Source organism: Myxocyprinus asiaticus, chromosome 18 (assembly GCF_019703515.2).
Source record: "Myxocyprinus asiaticus isolate MX2 ecotype Aquarium Trade chromosome 18, UBuf_Myxa_2, whole genome shotgun sequence".
Classification (NCBI taxonomy): Eukaryota; Metazoa; Chordata; class Actinopteri; order Cypriniformes; family Catostomidae; genus Myxocyprinus; species Myxocyprinus asiaticus.
In genome coordinates, this window is record NC_059361.1 from 45,373,021 (window position 1) to 45,392,216 (window position 19,196).

The window sequence follows — 19,196 nt, forward strand, 5'->3', positions numbered from 1 at the left end:
TCAACAATCGATAAGCTTAATTGATTAAGGCCATGTCCACACTAATAAGTTTTCGTCTGAAAATGCATCTTTTTCTCTATGTTTTGGCCTTACGTCCACACTGAGACAGCATTTTTGACAGCAAAAACGGAGCTTTTAAAAAATGCTCTCCCAAGTGGTTAAATTTGAAAACACTGTCTTCATGTTGTAGTGTGAACGGGGAAGACAGAGATATTTGAAAACGATCATGTGACGCATTCATGTGATCCATTCAACCTAAAACAATCAAGATGGCGGCCCACATTGTAGCGCCGTTATTGTGCCTGTTATTCACTTTGAGAGCATTGTTAAAGATAAATGTTACTTTGTACAACCTTCACAATGCATTCCTTCAAAAGCAACACTAAGTTTACTTGGAATTGCCGTCCGGCGATGAAACACGAGGACTATTGCATTTCATCTCATATATGGAATGGAGATTTTTTGCATGTACAGTAAGGGGATTTAAGCGTTTTTGTATGTTTTATTGTGGACGAGGCTTGTGGAAAACACTTGAAAAAGGCAGTGTGGACCGAAAGCGTTTCAAAATCAAAAATGCTGTTTTCAGATGTATCCAGATTAATGTGGATGTAGCCTAAATTATTAATGGCAACTAATCAATCATCGAATAATCATTAACATCCCTATTTGACAGCCAATTGTGTCTCATAAATTTTCCCAAAAATTTCAGTGTGGAAGTAATGAATCTCGTTTTATCATTTGTTTCATCATCTCTTTGATATATGAAAAAATAAAACATCAAAAGAAAACAGAATATATTATTTTCTAATTGTTTTCAAATTGCTTTAACAATTTTACACTCTCTCTGCATTTTGTAGATCCATTTTTGAAAGATATACCTGCCTGTTAACTGAAGACCCAAGGTATGCAACAACGTTTGGCGAAACACCCATGCATTTAAGGGTTAAAGGAATAATTTACCCAAATAAGAAAATGTACTCACTCTCAAAATGATCAAAATAAAATAGCTTTGTGTGAGAAACATTCACTGAACATCTTGCCCTCCGCAGGTCATAAACCTTCTTTGCACATATTTCATCTTTGACGTCATTAAAGCCAAATGCCATTGTTCTCATATGTCTCATAACTGAATAGAACACTCCATTGCAAAAAAAGGACAAATTAAAATCTATTGTACGTCTTCAGTAGACTTGTGTAATAGCGCATAAGTCATATGGCTACTTTTATGATACTTTTATAATTTGTTTTATTTTGAATCGAATTAATCCTCCAATTTCAAGATCTATCCGTGTCCACGTATGCATACCGTTTGAATGAACATTATTTAGTGCATTTGAACTAACCCTCTCTCTCTCTTTCTTCGATTAACTGTCTCTTTGTCCTGCTCTTTCTTGCAAACCAGCTGGAATATTTTAGATGAAACATCTGTACTCAAACAATCACATTTGTGTGGGCGCCGGCCTCTCCCCGACCCTCCCAGGGCAGCTGGTATACATCAGCACAGCCTGTCTGTGTGCTCACACAGTCACACAAGCCTAGAGGTCTGAGCAGACCACCACCTCGTCATCTGCTGTCATTCACTCAAACCTCCATCTCTAACCATCCAAACCACAACAGAGAGATGGGAATATGTATGAGTGTGTGAGAAATAGACAAGAAATAAAACTGATAAAACTGATTCACCTCTCTGTTGCAGCTTGCAGTTCATTTGAAGACCATTGAATACCCTTGTTTGACGTAATGTGAAATGTGGTAGAGCTTTATTAGGATGCCATTAGACTGAATTGCCATTTTGTAATTAAAATTGTATTCCATGCAAGAACTATTTGATCACTAGGGCCCTAAGGCCTAGAGTTAGAAACAAAGGACTCAAAAAAACACAAGTAATATTATAAAATGGACTCTAATTGGATGAGCCTGAAAGCGTTGTAAGTCTTTCCATCCATGCTCCACCCCTAGTACGCTTAAAAAAAGAGCACAAGAGCTCTGAAACTGAATAGGCCTATGCAGTATTTACATTATTCATAGTATTCAAATATTTTTTTATGGAATACCCAGATGACCAACTACCAGAATGTGAAGTGTCCTTCTTTATTAAGTATAAAGATATGGCAGAAATAGTAATAGTAATATGGTAGTATGCCATTCCGAACTCTGAACGCCACTGGCTGTGTCCGTATATCCATACTTCCCTACTACAAAGTATGCCAAAAGCAGTATGTCAGTGGAGTTGGGTGTCGAAACCTACAGTACTACATCTGACGAAATTCTGAAATGCGCATCCACTGGATCCTTTACTACCCCATAATGCCATGGCAGCTCAGGAGATATCACACTCAAAACATTGAATTTTTAAAAAAAGTGGCTTTTTTTCAACTGTAAGTGCTGTGTTAAGTTCCTTGTGCTTAATTGTGCTTGTTTAACAAAACCAGAGTAGATTAATTTTCGCAGTTTTTGCTATTACGTCATTAATTTGGGTCATGGGACAATGCCCATGTTCCCGTATGAAGTATGTCCAGGAATGTATTCACACTACTCACTTGCATACCTAAAGCAGTGTTTCTCAATCCTATCCTGGAGTACCACTAACACTACAATTTTGGATGTCTCCTTTATTCAACACACCTGATTCTACTGATTAGATCATTAGTACAAAGTTTCTTGATCTGAATTGAGTATATCAAATAAGGGAGCCATCCAAAAATGTGTAGTGGTTAGTGGTACTCCAGGACAGGATTGAGAAACACTGACCTTAATGGCTAAAAAGTACATTTTTCTTAAAATGAGGACTCTGACAGTCTGCAATTTCAGGTGCAGCCATCAAAGATCTTCTATACTGATACTGAGATAACAACCTCTGCACTTTAACCATAAGAAAGAGCGCAGCGGTCAACTAGCGAGTTACGATAGTAAGTCACCATTTGCAGATACCATACAAATGAATGGGGAGAGCATAAACTGACAGCTAACTGTCGCAAAATCGTCCGTGACTTCCCTTATAAAACAGCAATTTTGTCGTAGTAAATTCCAACATAGTTAATTCCAAAAGGATTGTATAGTGTAAAACATGTTGAAGATAACTGGCAGTCAGTTCACTAAGTGATGAGATGTTTCCTCACAAAAGCAGCTAATTCAGCACACTGAAGAATTTCCTCCATAAACATCCATTCAAAAAGAACGGCCTCTATTCCATTCCTCTGCCACAAGAGAGCACTGCAACAAACATGCAGATATCACATCAAACACAAGGTCATGACTCATGAGTAAAGGAATGTTTTGGGTTCAGTACATATTAAGCTCTACTGATAACCATTTGTATTAATATATAGATTACCACAGGGGAAAAGAGTTTGAAATGCGAAGAACAGCACAGAAATTAGACAGTTGTATTTTTGTCAGATCACTTATGTTAATTATTCAGTAAACATGTTTGTTTTGATCTATAAACTGGGAATATTGTTCTAGGTGGATGAACTTCTGGTTATGCATTACCAACCAAATTAACATATTTGATTTACGTAGACAGTCCCCTTTTATTAATTACCCAGTTTACCGGTATTATGTGACATTGAAATTGAAAGATTGGATATAACTTTACACCAACAAAGTCAGTAAGCGATTCTATCACACTAGTCTCATGCTAACACATATAATGTTCAAGTCTCCCTGCTAAAAAAAAAAAATAAAATCATAACTGGTCACCAACATACAGTATGTTTTGAATGCTGGTCTACAAAACGGTGTGCTGGTGTTCAAACAAACCAGTAACAAATCGACTTGCAGCAATAGTGGATTTCTCAAAAGCTGTGTTCTTCTCACAAGTAAAAGAGATATCATACAGTAAAATGTAAACCTTAACCAGCAACACTTCTTTGATTAACCACCATTACCACACAACCATACTGTAACCATATTTACTTTAACCACATTAAATGAGGGACCAGTTTAAATTGTTTTCTTTTGTAATGGACAATTTACGTCAAATGCAGTCGAAGTGCTTAAGTTGAATTGATCCAAGAACATTTAAACTATAAAAGTGCACTCAGTAACTTTTGTCTTTGAGTCATCTTGGACTTACACTGACAAATAGCGGCTTGGATGCAGCATCATTTAAAATCAATAGTTTTCAGTTTAAGATGTCATTGTAGAAATGTAGTATTCACAGTCAGCCATGATTACTTTAATCAATGAGTGAAAGTGTAAAATAACAGGACGGTTACTGAGATAAAGCGAGTAGTATTCAGCTGGTCATGTGATTCTAACATGTAGAATAAAACAGCTTTTATAAGGTTACTGATATGACTGGAGTCTTCATTTTAATGTGAGCGCTCATGATTTCCTACACATATTGAAAAGAACAATTCAAGTCTTTAGGAGGTAAACTTTTTTAATGAGGAAAGATTTGTGAGTGCACCTTTAAATAAAGCCTGAATAAATGAGCTCTGATTCAGTAATGGACATGTACAAGATTCAGACAAGAAATACATTTTTTACAGCTCTCATATGTCATTTTACTGTATGATATCTCTTTTACTTGTGATAAGAACACAGCTTTTGAGAAATCCACTATTGCTGCAAGTCGATCTGTTACTGGTTTAGCATCTGTAAACAAAAGCATAAATACATTGATTGCATTTTGCCCAGGTTTTAGCTTTAGGGTTAGGGTTAAGGTTAGCTAATTTAACTCTTGTGAAATCCCAGATTACACCTTTAACAGTCCTGTTTGAAGTACTCCTGCAATGCAGAGCAGCTGTTGGCTAGCATCTGCTGATGAATAGAGAGCTGGAGAGAGTGCTGGGAGAGAATGAACACACCAACAGAAACTGAGATCATGAGCCGATGGAGATTATTGATTAGCACATTGGCTTTATTCTGATTGATGCGGGTGAAGGTCAAGATCTACATCTTCCTAAATGAGGAAGGTTATAGTATTATTTCACTGTAAGTTTTTTTTTTTTTTTTTTTTTACACCATTTTATTTTCCTCTCAGCTCTACACTACTAGTAGTACACTGCCTTTCTGGCTGTACACTATTGCCATTTTGCATCTTCTCCTCAACTGTAAGTAATACTATGGGCCTATAACTCTTACCATTTTGCACACTTGCTATTTTTCTAGTGCCATTGCTGAATGCTTGTAATTTTTTTTTTTTTTTTTTTTTTGTGTGTGTGTGTGATCATTTTACTATTCCAATCTACATTCCATTTGTACGTGTATATGCTACTGCATTTGCACTGCTGGTTAGATGCTTACAATATTTATTTGACTTTGTAGGTAGTTTCATTAATCTGCTTTTAAATGAATTATTTTGATGTAATGATGACCCCAACTTTCACACAGATTAATATGTTTAAATGAGATATATCTCGAAAAACAAAACAAATCTTAAATTAGAATATATTTGCAATATCTTTTAGAATACATAGACATGCTTTCATTCAATATTCTTTCATTTATTTTTGTTTAACGTTTTTCACAATACACGTTGTTTCAAAGCAGATTACAAAGAACAGTGCCTTACAATACCCTTATATCTGTGCACAGGCACAAATGTCAGACCACTGCCTAATTTATTACAAAATTAAATATGTTTATAATTACTTGTAATAAAACAGAAGTTGATACAGTTTGCATGACATGACTGTCTCTGGATGTCTCAAAGCTAGTGTTCTGTCTGTCTAGACAGCATTATTGGTCCGCATACTCCTGTGATACCTGAAATGCTGTTTAAAAATGCAGCTAACGTTTGAGACACAGCCATAGTCATTGATGCATTTTTTACTTCATTTTTTCCTACTACAATAAATAAAGCAATATGGTTCACGTCCATTTACTGCTGCGTGCGTGTGAATGTTTGTGTGCGATGGCGCTGTGTTCACTCGTTTCACAGCCACAGTTTGAGCGCACACACACACACACACACACACACACACACTCTGAAAGCAGAAAAGTTCGCCGAGCAACTTCAACAAGACTTTCAGCTCTCACACAGCACACGGGTTCCACTGCCACACGTGAGGATGTGAATCAAGACGGCGGATCGATGCGCTTTTACGGACATTTACACTTTGGGAAGAGAAATCAGGCGGAGAGACAGAGTTTGCTAAGAGTGATCGCGCAGCACTGATGGCGTTACACATGTGAGCAAACGCACAAAAAGCGCTGATGGCTTTGAAATCATGCTGTCTGTGATTCTTAAGTCATTACGCACGAAACTATGAGCGATCCGGAGGTAACATCGATCTCCAAGGCGCAACAGCGGCTCTTCGCTGCGGCTCTGCCCGGGGAGGAGAGCGCTCTGCCCGGCAGCCAGTGCAGACCCGAGCGCTACGGTATCTTCCTCGTACACTGCTTCATCTGCGGTAGCGGGGTGACCCCAGGGAAAGAGCTGAGCTTACAAGTGAAATACCAGCGAGATAAGGACTGTCCGTTTTTTCCGTTCCTGCAGGGCCAGGATCCAGCCCCGGGCGCGCTGGATATCGGTCCGGACGGGGACGCCCTAGTGTGCGCCGTGTGCCACTGCTTCCTACGCGAACAGTGGAACTCATTCGAACGCAGCAGGACACCCATCGAGAAGCGCATGTACTGGCTCAAGAGACCGTACCAGTGCGACTCACGGAACATCTCCTACGATCTGGAGCGGAGAATGAGCGTCGGCAATTATGACGCAAATGACTCGGACTTCTCCTCGTTCTCTGATAATGACAACATTTCCGAGCGGGACTTGGATCTATCAGGGGGAATTATGAACAACAATAATTCAACGGGTTGCCGTGCATCTAAAAAGGCGTCAAAAGAAGGCAGCGGAAAGAGCGCAGTGAGTGTCAAGAGTAGCCCCGAATCAGTGCGCTATCCGGTTAGAGTTTATGTGCCCCAATCAGACCGCCGTGCGACTAAAATCATCAATCACACATCGCACTCATCGGTGACCGTGACTCTCCAGCAGCACGACAGACCTTCTGTGCGCACACCTGTGCAGGATAACGGCATCGTCAAGTATAATACGCAGTGGATACACGAGTCCGTCGGTGACTCGGACGCGTCTGACAGCTGCGAGATCAACATCACCAGCGACGATGACAGAGAACGCGCAGCATCAGCTCACCTGGATGTAGAGAAGAGACAATCCAAACTTTCTGCTGCTGAATGTGCATGTTATATTTGTGGAAGCAGGCTTTCTGCAGGGGGCCGTTTCAGGGTGTTTGTACAGAAGCAGGAGAGAGCTTCCGGTGAGCCCTTCTTTCCTTTTCTGTGGCTCCACACTCCTCCACCTGGTGCCGTGTCTCTCAGCCCAGGTGGATACACGCTGGTGTGTGCCAGCTGCCACACCTCACTCATGCAGCAGTGGCAGGGCTTCGAGCTGGCAGAAGTGCCTGTGCTCCAGCGACTCTATGTAGTGCCCCTCAATACAGGTGCTGCAACCCATGAATCTGGGGATGGGCTACCCAAAATCCAACCGCTTCCCTCCGTGCCACAGAATAACAGGGAGGTCTGCTACCTGTGTGGGCAGGACTGCGGGCAAGAGATCAGAGTGGCGTACACCCGTGCCAGTGCAAGTAAAGCCCGTGGTGCAATGTACTTTCCTTTCATAAACCTGCTACCGTGCCCGCCGAATGCGCAGAGCATGCGTAATGGACGGGTACACTGCTGTGTCATGTGCCACAGCATCCTGGAGGAAGTCTGGGCGGAGTACCGCCTCTGTTTGAGTGAGGAGCTCATTACCTCTGTCAGTGCCTTCCTTGGGAGATACCACCTGGCCACGGGCAGAGGAGGAGTCTTGGCATCCACCCCCAGTGGACCCCTGTCGACTCTTTCTCAACCTGCCCCGACTAACCACACCTCCATTTGTTACTTGTGTGGGGAGGAACTCTCTGGAGGAACGGAGTATCAACTTCACGTTAACCCTCCAGGGCGTTGTGGAGAGCGAGAGCCCTTCTTTCCCTTCCTAACTGTACACCCTCCCGCCCCCCGTGCCCGCCCTGCCGATACCACAGGCCTCGTGTCAGCTTGTGCGTTGTGTTACCATGACCTGCTGGGCCAGTGGACCCAACATGAGGGTCAGGGCTCAGGAACAGGCCCGTCCAGCAGCCCCTGGTCCCGCCAGTACAGCTGCAACACATTTGTCTGCTTCTTCTGCAGGAAACAGAAGAAGAGGCCACTCGGGCTGAAAGCGGTGAGCGTTGCCCGCTTGCCTGTGTTCCTCTATGCCCCGAGGGTCAGCCGGACCCTAGTGATTGACAATGGCAAGCAGCTAACCATCGGCTCCTGCATGGAATGTAAGTCCATGGTTCTGGCTGGGCAGAAAATGAAGCCAGTTGGTGGAACCGTCATCTCCAAACACAAGGTAAGAAAGTTGTGGGCCAGATTGCTTTTCATCACAATCCTTAGCTTCTTGTGTCATCTTTAGGCTGGTTACAAGCATCTTTGCATGTTTGGAAACTCATTAGATCCTTGCAGTCCTCTACCTCAGGTGTCTGTTTTTACTAGTGATGGTTTCTGTTAGCACAATGGCCGGGGCTAGAGTGAAATGATCACCTCCTAGTACCACCAATGGTTAACACAGTTTATTTGGCCAACTATGGCTGGCACTGTTTCTGGACCAGCATGCAAAAGTTCATCTGATGCATTTGATGAGTGAGCAAGTCAAGTGTTGAAACTGGAGTTTTATGGCAGGCTGCTGTGTTTTCTAGCGAGTGTGGCGGCCAGAGAAGGCAGGGGGTAGATAAAGTGTGGAGCCCATCGCATTAAAGAAATAAACATTTTGCAGACAGCCACGCATAAGCCGCGTTCTCATAAGCGTTGTTTCAAAACATTCTTCACAGAGCGTTCAAGGCCAAGTCAAGCTTTTGTTGGTCTCCTGGTGTGTGTGTTTTTTGAGTGTATGTGTGCTATTTTCCATAGAGTTGAAATGTTTTGTGAGAGGCACTCTGGATTTATTGTGACCTATTTTTTTTTTTGCTTTTGTTTTTTTTTTAAAGTATCTCTTCTTATCTGTATGGAACTACCTGTGTGCAGCATTCTGTGCTGAATGAAAGATGACAGTGTTTTGCTTTCATTTACCCTGTTCCAGTAACACTTCCCCCTGTTATGCTCTGTTGTTGGCATTGGAGTCTGCTGTGCAGGAAGCTGTTCTCTGGAGGTTGTACGTGGGGGCTCTGGGCCGGTTACTGTGAGCCAATAGCTCGGGCTGCAGCAGTCATACAAGGGGAAGTGTGTGTGTGTGTGTGTGTGTGTGCGTGCTGGTCAGCATTCTTTAGGTGCAATGTAAAGTGCAGGGCTAACTCAGAGGGGAAGTATCGAAAGCTATCCAATGTTTACTTTTGTATGTATGTGCAAAGGAGTATAAACAGAGAAAGAAGAAATAAGCATTTAAAGTTAATTTGCATTTCCTAAAGGAAATACTAGTGCATTTAAGGCAGCAAAAGAACAGTGTTAAAGTTTCAGGTAAGTTTAGGTTTTAAGGCTTTGTTTGTTTAAATGAAATGCCGCAGTGTAATGACTTTCAACATAAGTCTTATTTTCAGTGGGCTACACACAAAAAATCAACACACAGTCACTGTGTAGTATAAAGACAGCTATTAATGGTTAAGTGAAAATTCACCCCAAAATATAAATTCTGTCAGCATTTACTCATCCTCATGTTGTTCCAAACCCATATAACTTCCTTCCTTCCATGGAACACAAAAAATGATGCTAGGCAGAATGACAGCCTCAATCACCATTCACTTTCATTGTATAGATGCAGTTAAAGTGAATAATGACTGAAGCCCTGTTCACACATCAGCAATTTTATCACTGGATGAGACAGGAGACCATTCATTTTCAATGAGAGCTGATGACTTCTGGTGACACAAGTGACAGCGACCATTGGTGACAGGATGTGGGCGTGTCAAGAGACTTGACAAAGTTAAGAAAAGTTTAACTTGGGGGGGCCTGGGTAACTCAGCGAGTATTGAGGCTGTCTACCACCCCTGGAGTCGCGAGTTTGAATCCAGGGTGTGCTGAGTGACTGCAGCCAGGTCTCCTAAGCAACCAAATTGGCCCAATTTCCATGCACATAGGCCTGTCACAATAACTAATTTTGTTGGAAGAAATATTGTCCCAGAAATAATTGCGATAAACAATATTATTGTCATTTTAAGACCATTTTATGTCACTGATATAATGATAATATAATATCATAATAATGCAAGTACACCCTTTCAAAGAGCAATGAACTTTTAATTCTTAAGAATATTCAGACATAAAAAATAAAAAATCTGGAAGGCCCCTCTCCATCTCCAACTGTAGTTTTTGTTCCCAGTTTGGAAAACTGGATGGGATTGTTATGTTTTAGATGAGCTTTTAGGTTAGTTGTATTGCCACTTTACATTGCCACTGTTTTTAAACAAAGTCAGCATACCGACTCGTTCACGTTAATGGACTCTCCTCTCTCATTCGGCGTAAAGCTAAAATGTTCCCACAACGGAGCTGTGGAATGCAGCTTTGAAACCAAGTCCATTTGGACTTATTCTCCCAAACTTTCTCTCTGGAATTATGCAGTCGTCGGCAAAACACCTATTACAGGGCTCGACATTAAGCATCGTCATGTGTTTGTCCTTTGGACAAGTAAATTGGTCATTCACTTCTCTGAGTAAAAAAGTCACTTGTCCAGAGACAAAAACAAAAGAAAGGACTTAAGAAAAAAAAAAGAAAAGCCTCCATCATCATCATTTACACCTGATAGGGATTAAGAACACAGTGCAGAAAGATGGTAAATCATTACTCACACTCAAACCTGTATGAATTTCTCTCTTCTGAGGAACACAGAATTAGATTTTTGGCAGAATGTTAGTCAAAGTCACTATTCACTCTCACTGCATCATTTTTTTCTTCATAAAATAAAAGTAGATTGAGACTGAAACTAACATTCTCACTAACATCTACTTTTGAGTTCCACGGAAATAGAAAGTCAGACCGGTTTAGAACAACATGAAGCAAGTAATTGTGACAGAATTTTTGATAACACTTTACAATAAGGTTCATTAACATTAAACAATGCATTAGCTATCATGAACTAAAAATGAACAATATTTTACAGCATTTATAAATCTTAGTTAATGTTAGTTACTAAAAAAACAATTGTTCATTGTTAGTTCATAGTGCATGAACTAATGTTATATACAGCATTTTATTTTACTGTATGAAAATGTATTAATATACTGTATATTGGAATTAACATTAACCAAGATTATATAAAATTATATAAAAGTGGTGTTTATTGTTAGTCCATGTTAACTGATGTAATTAACTAACGTTAACAAATGGAACCTTTTTGTAAAGTGTTACTCAATTTTCATTTTTGGGTAAATCATCTCTGTGAGAGTACAAGTCAATTCTCACCAGCTGCATTCAAAATGGCTGTTTGGGGGCCTGGGTATCTCAGTGAGTATTGACGCTGACTACCACTCCTGGAGTCGCGAGTTCGAATCCAGGGTGTGCTGAGTGACTCTAGCCAGGTCTCCTAAGCAACCAAATTGTCCTGGTTGCTAGGGAGGGTTGAGTCACATGGGGTAACCTCCTCGTGGTCATGATTAGTGGTTCTTGCTCTCAATGGGGCACATGGGAAGTTGTGCGTGAGTCTCCGCGGTGTCATGCACAACAAGCCACCACCCGGACTGAGGTGAGTAACCGTGCCACAACGAGGACCTACTAAGTAGTGGGAATTGGGCATTGATTACAATTGTGCTCAATCCCCACAATCCCACGCTATTGAGCTAACATTCGTTATTAAAATTTTAATCAGGCTACTTGTCCTGTCGGGCAAGTAAATTTCTCTTGAACTTGCCCATTCAGCGTTTTTGAAAAAGCAGTTATAGTTTTTTTTGTTTGTTATTTTTTAAACGCCATTCCAGTGTGGAACCTTCTTAAAGGTATAACACAAATATATAGCACACCAAAGGATGAAATTATCTACAAAACAAAATGTTTTAATGGGTTATGTAAAATAGTTCAGGCTGAATTAATAACAGAAGTTTAAAACTTAGAGGTTTAGAACAAACCCTAACCAGAATGTTTGAGAAATATCATAAAACTTCTGCCTTACAAACACTGTAATTGTGTTAAGCATGAAATAAATGATGGTTAAATGAATGAGCAAATGTCATACAGCAGATTAAATCCTGGTACATGGGTGTGTTAGTGTTGCTTCTCTAATGGCTAGATGAAGATATTGCTGACAGACAGTGATGAGAGAGAGAGAAAGTAGTCTTTGTGAAGGTGTTTTGTTTAAGCAGATGTTCACTGCTGGCTGAGCTCTACATGTCCAGTCACTGAAATAACACAGAGTGTCATCCACACCTCCGGCTCCAGACGCATTCTCACAGTCTAAAGGGGACCCTCTGAAAGACGAAGACTATCAGGGGCCTTTAGGTCCAACTGGGTGTGACAGTTTTGCCAGCTTAATTTAGTAGGAAAGGTAAAGCGTCTTTACAAGCTCTTGACTGATACCGATTGTAATAGGGTGACCATACGTCCTGTTTTTCCCGGACATGTCCTCTTTTTCGGACCTTAAAAAAGCGTCCGGCTGGGATTTCTAAATTTGCGAAAATGTCTGGGATTCGGCTTTAGTTGCATTATGATGTGCATCTGGTCTAATACTTCATTGTGTGTGTGCACATATTTGCATTGCTTTAACCCCTCTTTGTAAGTCCCACCTTCTCGCACACCAATTGGTCGATTATAAGAGCCTTGCAGCAACTATTGGCCAAATTCCTGCCTGTCAATCTCTCTGCGAATGCGCGAAGCGCTATTGTGTTCGGCATCAAACAGTTGCTTGACAGTAGCAGCAAATGACAGCTGAGTGGAAACAATGCCCAAATGAAAGTGCAAATTTACAGAAGATTTGCACAAAACATTCCCATGCTTTTGTCCAGGTCGAGATCCGTGGGAAGCAGAATGTATGACATGTAAAGCTGGCACTTATGTGTCAGTTGCTAATAAAGGTGCAAGTGATTTAGAAGCACACCTTAGCTGTGCAAAGCATAAAGGGTCAGCAAAAGGTGAAAGTTCATCAGGTAAATTAACGGACTACTTTTTGCGACCAGGTAAAATTGTATGGTCACCCTAGATTGTAATGGCTGTTGCCAATGCTAATATGTACAGTGGCGGGTGACCAATGGCAGATGCATTATAAATAATTGAATTGAATTATGGGAAATGAGACATACAATTGCTGGAATTAAATAAACTCTTATTTCACATAGTAGTTACTCAGAATGTCCCCCTAAAATATTTGAAAATAGAACATGTTTAATTGTCTTCTCCCCTCCTCTCATCTCCCACAGAATGATATTTCCTCTGCTGACAGTGGCTTTGTTAGGCCAATGGTTTGTCGATCTGTAAGTAAAATTCAGAACTGGTGTGTCTCTGGTTAGATTTATATTAGTGCCTGTGTAACGGGAGCTGTATCAGGTCCTGCTGATGAAGTAAGAGACTCTTTCTATGTTTAGACCCAAGCTCTGTGCTAATCACACATACATCAGTCCAGCATTAGACAGCATCACATGAATAGCTTCAGTCTTTTATCCAGCAGGGCGAACATTGTTATGTAGGAGTAGGTTTGCCAACTTTCTACCAACCAAATACGGGATATCCAGCTTTAAATATGGAACACTTTTTTTCCAGCGGGGCTCCAGCATGAGACACTGTGCAACGGTTAAAGAGATCCACCCAAAGCTTGATTACATAGAAAACAATCGAAAAACAGGGAGGATGGAGACAAAAATGCATTTGATGTGAACAGCCCCTAATACGCTTAACAATGAAAACAATTTTGCAAGCAAAATTCAAATCGCAAATATTATTAGAGAGATTTTTCTTGGTATTAGACCTCCTTGGTTCTGGCTTTCGTGCGTGGACGTGTTTTTAAAATGTCAATTGGTATTATTTGTTGACTGCCACGTAATGTATGGTGGGCGTACGGTGTCTTATTCATTGTGAAACTGTGTTTTCTTAAGGGCATGAATCGCACTGAAGGCCTAGACTTAAAATGCATGGGCCATGGCTGAGAATTATCATGCACTCAAATGCTTTGTTTGACAAAATTCTCCAGCTTCTGATTTAAAACACGACAGATTTTCATTTATCTTTTCCAAGGCCACTTCTGTCATGTGTTGCATCCGTGTAACTTAACTGCCGGTATCTCACACAACTCACTTGAAAGGTGTGTGTTTCGGGTCCATTTTCCTGATTTGGGTGTGAGACACTAAAATACGGGACAAACGGCATCCCGTATTGATTTTATAAGGAACGCAACTTTGTTACCTCAAATACGATTTTGTATTATACGGGACGGTTGGCAACCCTATCCAGGAGACAGCAAGTCAAAAGGAAGTCCTGCCTCAGACATTGTACATCCATTTAGCACCACAGATTAAAGTTTTTCACCAAGAGTCACACAACAAAGCTATGCAAATTGCCAGTGAAAATCACAAGCAATTCTTTACACCAAAACTACTGTATCCACACCGAGCATGGCATGTTGTCAGGGCCTGGGAAAAGTTTGAATACCTAAACAAAAGTAAACTGCACTCATGCCCATAGACTTCAATTGTCAGTACATTACTGTACACACATTTTAGTAACTGAGGGGTGAGTCAAAGTTATTTTCAACAACAGCATGCCATTTAACACTATAGCACATACTGTATAGCAAATAATTTACCCTAAATAGTTTCTGATCTTATCATGCATGATTATCAGTGCACGTTATTCAAAAAAAAAAAAAAAAAAAACATGTTTGTCTTTGTAATCTTTCATTAAAATGTAATAACTATCTTCACTAGAAGGTGTTTTGGGGTTCGTTGCGGTGGTTTAAAACCGCTTGTCCCTGCAAAATCTCAATTTTCTTTTTTTCTTTTTTTTTCTTTTTGTTTTTTTGATTAGTCTACAAAAGGAACCAAATGTTCTCAAATACTCAATGTCCCCCTGAAGTGCCTTGACGAGCGCAGTTCGATTTGGTGTTTTGACATATTTCCTACTGAAACAGGAAGTGGGGCGGGACATGCCGAACAACTCGTCTAATTTTTAAAAATAGCCAACAGGCTTCAGTTTACAGCCAAACAAACACACAAACACACACACACACACACCTCTTTCCACTGTGCTGCTCATGCCAGAGCCGCTTACTGGGGAAACCTGAGAAGCAATCTCAATACCGTTCAGCTTTTCTAAAGACTTTAGAACCGAATGATGATCTAACTGACAACATTAATCCATAACCAGCCCACAATAGCAAACAGCCCATCGCTGTTTTTGCTTATGACGAGGCTGGAGCCATTGTCCAATGCAGATGAATGAGAAACAAGTGAGTTAAAGAAAATATATACATGTTTTGACCCACAAAACACTAAGCAGACAGATTACAAAGCAGTGAAATCCCAAGAAACGTCCTGCTCCATAAAAAATAGAAATAAACTCAAGCAACTTTCCTCGCGTCCCACTTGCGTGTTGGCACATCCCATTCAGAAGTGATCATCCCTATGCCCTATTCCCTTTGAAGACAATTACCCTCTAGTGTAAGAGCTTTAGACCACGTTTCGGATGATCCGATCACATGTGACAAGACAGCCACATCTATGGCAAGTGCTACAGGAAGTGTGGGGTGAAATGTCACCTGAGTATCTGGACAAACTGACAGCTAGAATGCCAAGGATCTGCAAAGCTGTCATTGCTGCATGTGGAGGATTTTTTGATGAGAACTCTTTGAAGTAGTTTAAGTTGTAGTACTTTCAAATTGTAATAGTAATTTTTCATGTTATTAATGTCCTGACTATACATTGTGATCAGTTGAATGCCACTTTTTTTCTCCATTAACCAACATCTTGTGAAATTTTGTGTTCCTGATGGTGCTGTTTTTTTACATCAGTAATGGAAAAGACTATACATTGTGATCATTTGAATGCCACTTTGGTGAATTAAAATATTTCAATTTCCTTCCGAAACAGCAAAGTCTGTACATTATTCCAAACTTTTGGCCACCAGTGTAAATATATTAGTTTGCATGTGCTGCATGCTTCAAAGTGAATGTGTGAAGCTGGCTGCTAATACATGGAAAACCATAGATATCTACACTAAAAAAAAAAAAAACTGATCTAGATTAAATTGAGGGAAAATTTTCCACACAATTAAATAAAAATAATTCCAAGAAAAAAGAATTGGTTTGAACTGACTTGTTCTAGTTGTACAAACTTATATTCATTTTGTCAGACCAACTAGATAAGATCTAATTAATTGTCTTATGTTGGTCCTATTAAATTAATGAACTATTAGTATATGCCAGGTAAGCAAGTGTAACAACAGTGAAACTATTGCACTCTCAGTTTGATAGCAACTGTTTACAGAACTCAGCAGCACTCAAATCAAACTTCAACCTAAGATCAAGCGCCAATCTTCACCACAATGGTAACTCCAAAAACTCCAGCCTAACAAGCAATCCTTTTAAATGCCAATGTAACACAGCATTACACATGAACAAATCTCTTCCTATTCTTATCTTACTCAAAAATGCATAAAATAAAATTTAGTTTCAACATTTGTTCACCCCATCCAGTCACCTGCAAAGCATGCTGAGAAATGGAAATCTCATGCCCAGTTTCATCAATGCTACAAAAAGTATTCATGTAGTCCTAACTCAGATTGATTAAATAAACTTAATTTTTACAAATGTAATTGAAAAGAATGTAATGAAATCAAGTTAAGACAAAATGTTCTAGAATTGTGTTGCTTTAGTTCATTTTAATTAAGTAAACTGAACAACCTGCAAACATCTGTGAGTGTAAACGGAAAACACCATCATGAGCATCACGCTATGTTTGTAGCAGATGACAGGAAGCGGAGCGCTAATTCACATACAGACTACATATTTATTTAATTCAATAGCAGCCTTTTGCAGTTTAATAATCACACTGGCCCTGAATGAACGTTATTTTTGAGCCACACACCTTTCAGCCCTCCAAAGCTCTCACAGTGGATGGTAAAGTCTTCAAAGGGAATAGGGTATGGAGATGATGACTTCTGAATGGAACGCACCCCGAGTTACATAGGGACCTGATTTTCCTGAGGTGAGAAGCTACCGTCAAAAACACACCGAAACAGAAAGGGCCTCACTCCAAAATAAAAGCTTCAGCCAAAATAAAAGGTAAATTTAAATGGGAAAAAAGTATGACAGAAATATATCACTACTGTATAGTTATGTAATATTCACTGTAAAACTACTACTACTACTACTAATAATAATTATAATAAATAATAATTCTATTTAAGCAATATCTCACATCTGTGATGCTCTGTTGTGCTGCACTCTTTTTTTCGGACCAGAAATATATTGTTTTGGATTGTGCTATGAGGTTCTGTATAAAAGCATTTTATAAAAATAATATTATGTTGAAAATTAATTGCTCTATTTAATTTGATTAATGTTTTAATTAATTTATTTGAACATCATTTTAATGATAAAATTGAAATTAACTGTTGAATATGTGTTTCAAAAAAATAAATAAAAAATAGGTATCGTCGAGTACTAAAAAGGAAGTATTAGTACTCGTTCTCCAAGAAATCATATCGGGACATCCCAACTTTTATAAATTTGACAGCAGAACATGAAAGAAAGCTCTTGAAACAGAGTTTGAATGTAGACGACAAATGCACAATTACAAGAAACAGCTTCACACAGTGATTTCTACTATTTCGTGTTTAGATTTTTTCCCCCATTGCAAACGCTTATGTTGAATAAATGATCCCAAGGAGTATTTAAATTGTTATTTAGTAGATTAGCTTTTTGTGCTGTAGTCAATCTGTAGCGAAACAGGTATTTGCAGTTACAGGTAAACCATGCAAACATCTTGACAGTGTGTCCTGTACTGATTCCTTACAAGGGGTGGGGCTTCAAACAGAGGGAGGAAGTCACAGGAAACACTGACTTTAACATAGATTCTACCAGCTCAAGACATCAAAATTATGATGTTTGCTCTATTCATGCTATGTGTCTTCTGTTTTCTTAAGTGACTTTTAACGTGTGTTGTAATGTGATAATTTTGTGTACATGCCCACACTTTTATTGATGTCTCATAAATGGCTGCTGAGCAGGAAATGCTACATTTCCCATGAGACATTGGGGCACCAGAGGTCAGGGCTGGAACAGGAAGTGGCAAGTTACAAACACTTGAAACGAGCACACATCTGACTGTTTACTCAAGCGATTGTGTATGACCTTGCGTGTACTAGCATTCATCTTTAGATGTACCACTGCATTTGTGTGAGGGTGTGTGTGCACGCTTGTTTTTGTGCTGAAGTCTCTGGAAATGCTCTCATGTATTCACTGTTGAACTCTGCATACCACCTGTAATATAACACAATAAATGTCACTGCTTGGTATGAATCCATTTGTAGAGATTTTATTCAATAACATGAGTCTGTAGCTGGGTTTCCATCAGAATGTTTCACATTTTTAAGGGCATCTCTAAAAATCACACTAAAGAAAATACGAATCATTGCATGTTTCCATCCACTAAGTCATGCATATTATCTTGAGGGAGCTGCCTTGTCGTGATGGAGCAGCTGAAAGTCCTTCTTGTTTCGGGAAGATTTTTATTTGCAGGATTGGACCAATTGTACATTGTTTTATTAAATGCTGCCAGAAGATGCAACAGAAAATAAGTGTAATATCTGATATAATGAGGGCTGAAATGGCTGCGATGCCCATACGCCACCAGCCTCCGTATACCTTGGAGCGCCCGCACTCAAAACTGTTCTGGTGGATTGTGAGGGCCCACTTTAACGTCCAACTATGGGTTAAACACTTCCGAATGTGAAGCTATGTCCGAAGAATTGTGTGCCAAGGTCTGACCTTTTGTTTGGCCAATCACGTCAAGCTATCGCACACTCGTAACGTGCACAAATGGTCAGAACACATCATCGTTTCGCAAATAAACTGTTTCCATCACCTAAATTTTAACTAATGCGAAACTCTAGAAAATCCACCTCCTCCTACCACATTGAATTTTAAGCAAATTTTGAGAGTTTATTCACGTCAAGCATTTACATTCAGGATTTCTTATGCAAAATTTAAAAATATGCATAAAAATAGCTGGAAGGAAACTCCGCTTGTGATAGTAATGTAATCTGAACATGATCAGATCAATCCGTAAACAAATTCA

General features: G+C 39.8%; 1 protein-coding gene across 3 annotated transcripts in view; it reads left to right on the plus strand.

Moving 5' to 3' along the window:
* The first annotated feature begins 5,508 nt into the window (after positions 1 to 5,508).
* The window catches only part of gse1b (Gse1 coiled-coil protein b), a 362,350-nt gene continuing 348,662 nt past the window's right edge, over positions 5,509 to 19,196 (plus strand). For all 3 annotated transcript variants that reach the window (XM_051724483.1, XM_051724484.1, XM_051724485.1), the window contains exon 1: positions 5,509 to 8,344. In XM_051724483.1, coding sequence (XP_051580443.1) covers positions 6,218 to 8,344 — 2,127 coding nt within the window. In that variant the 5' untranslated portion in view covers positions 5,509 to 6,217. The remainder of the gene's footprint in view (positions 8,345 to 19,196) is intronic.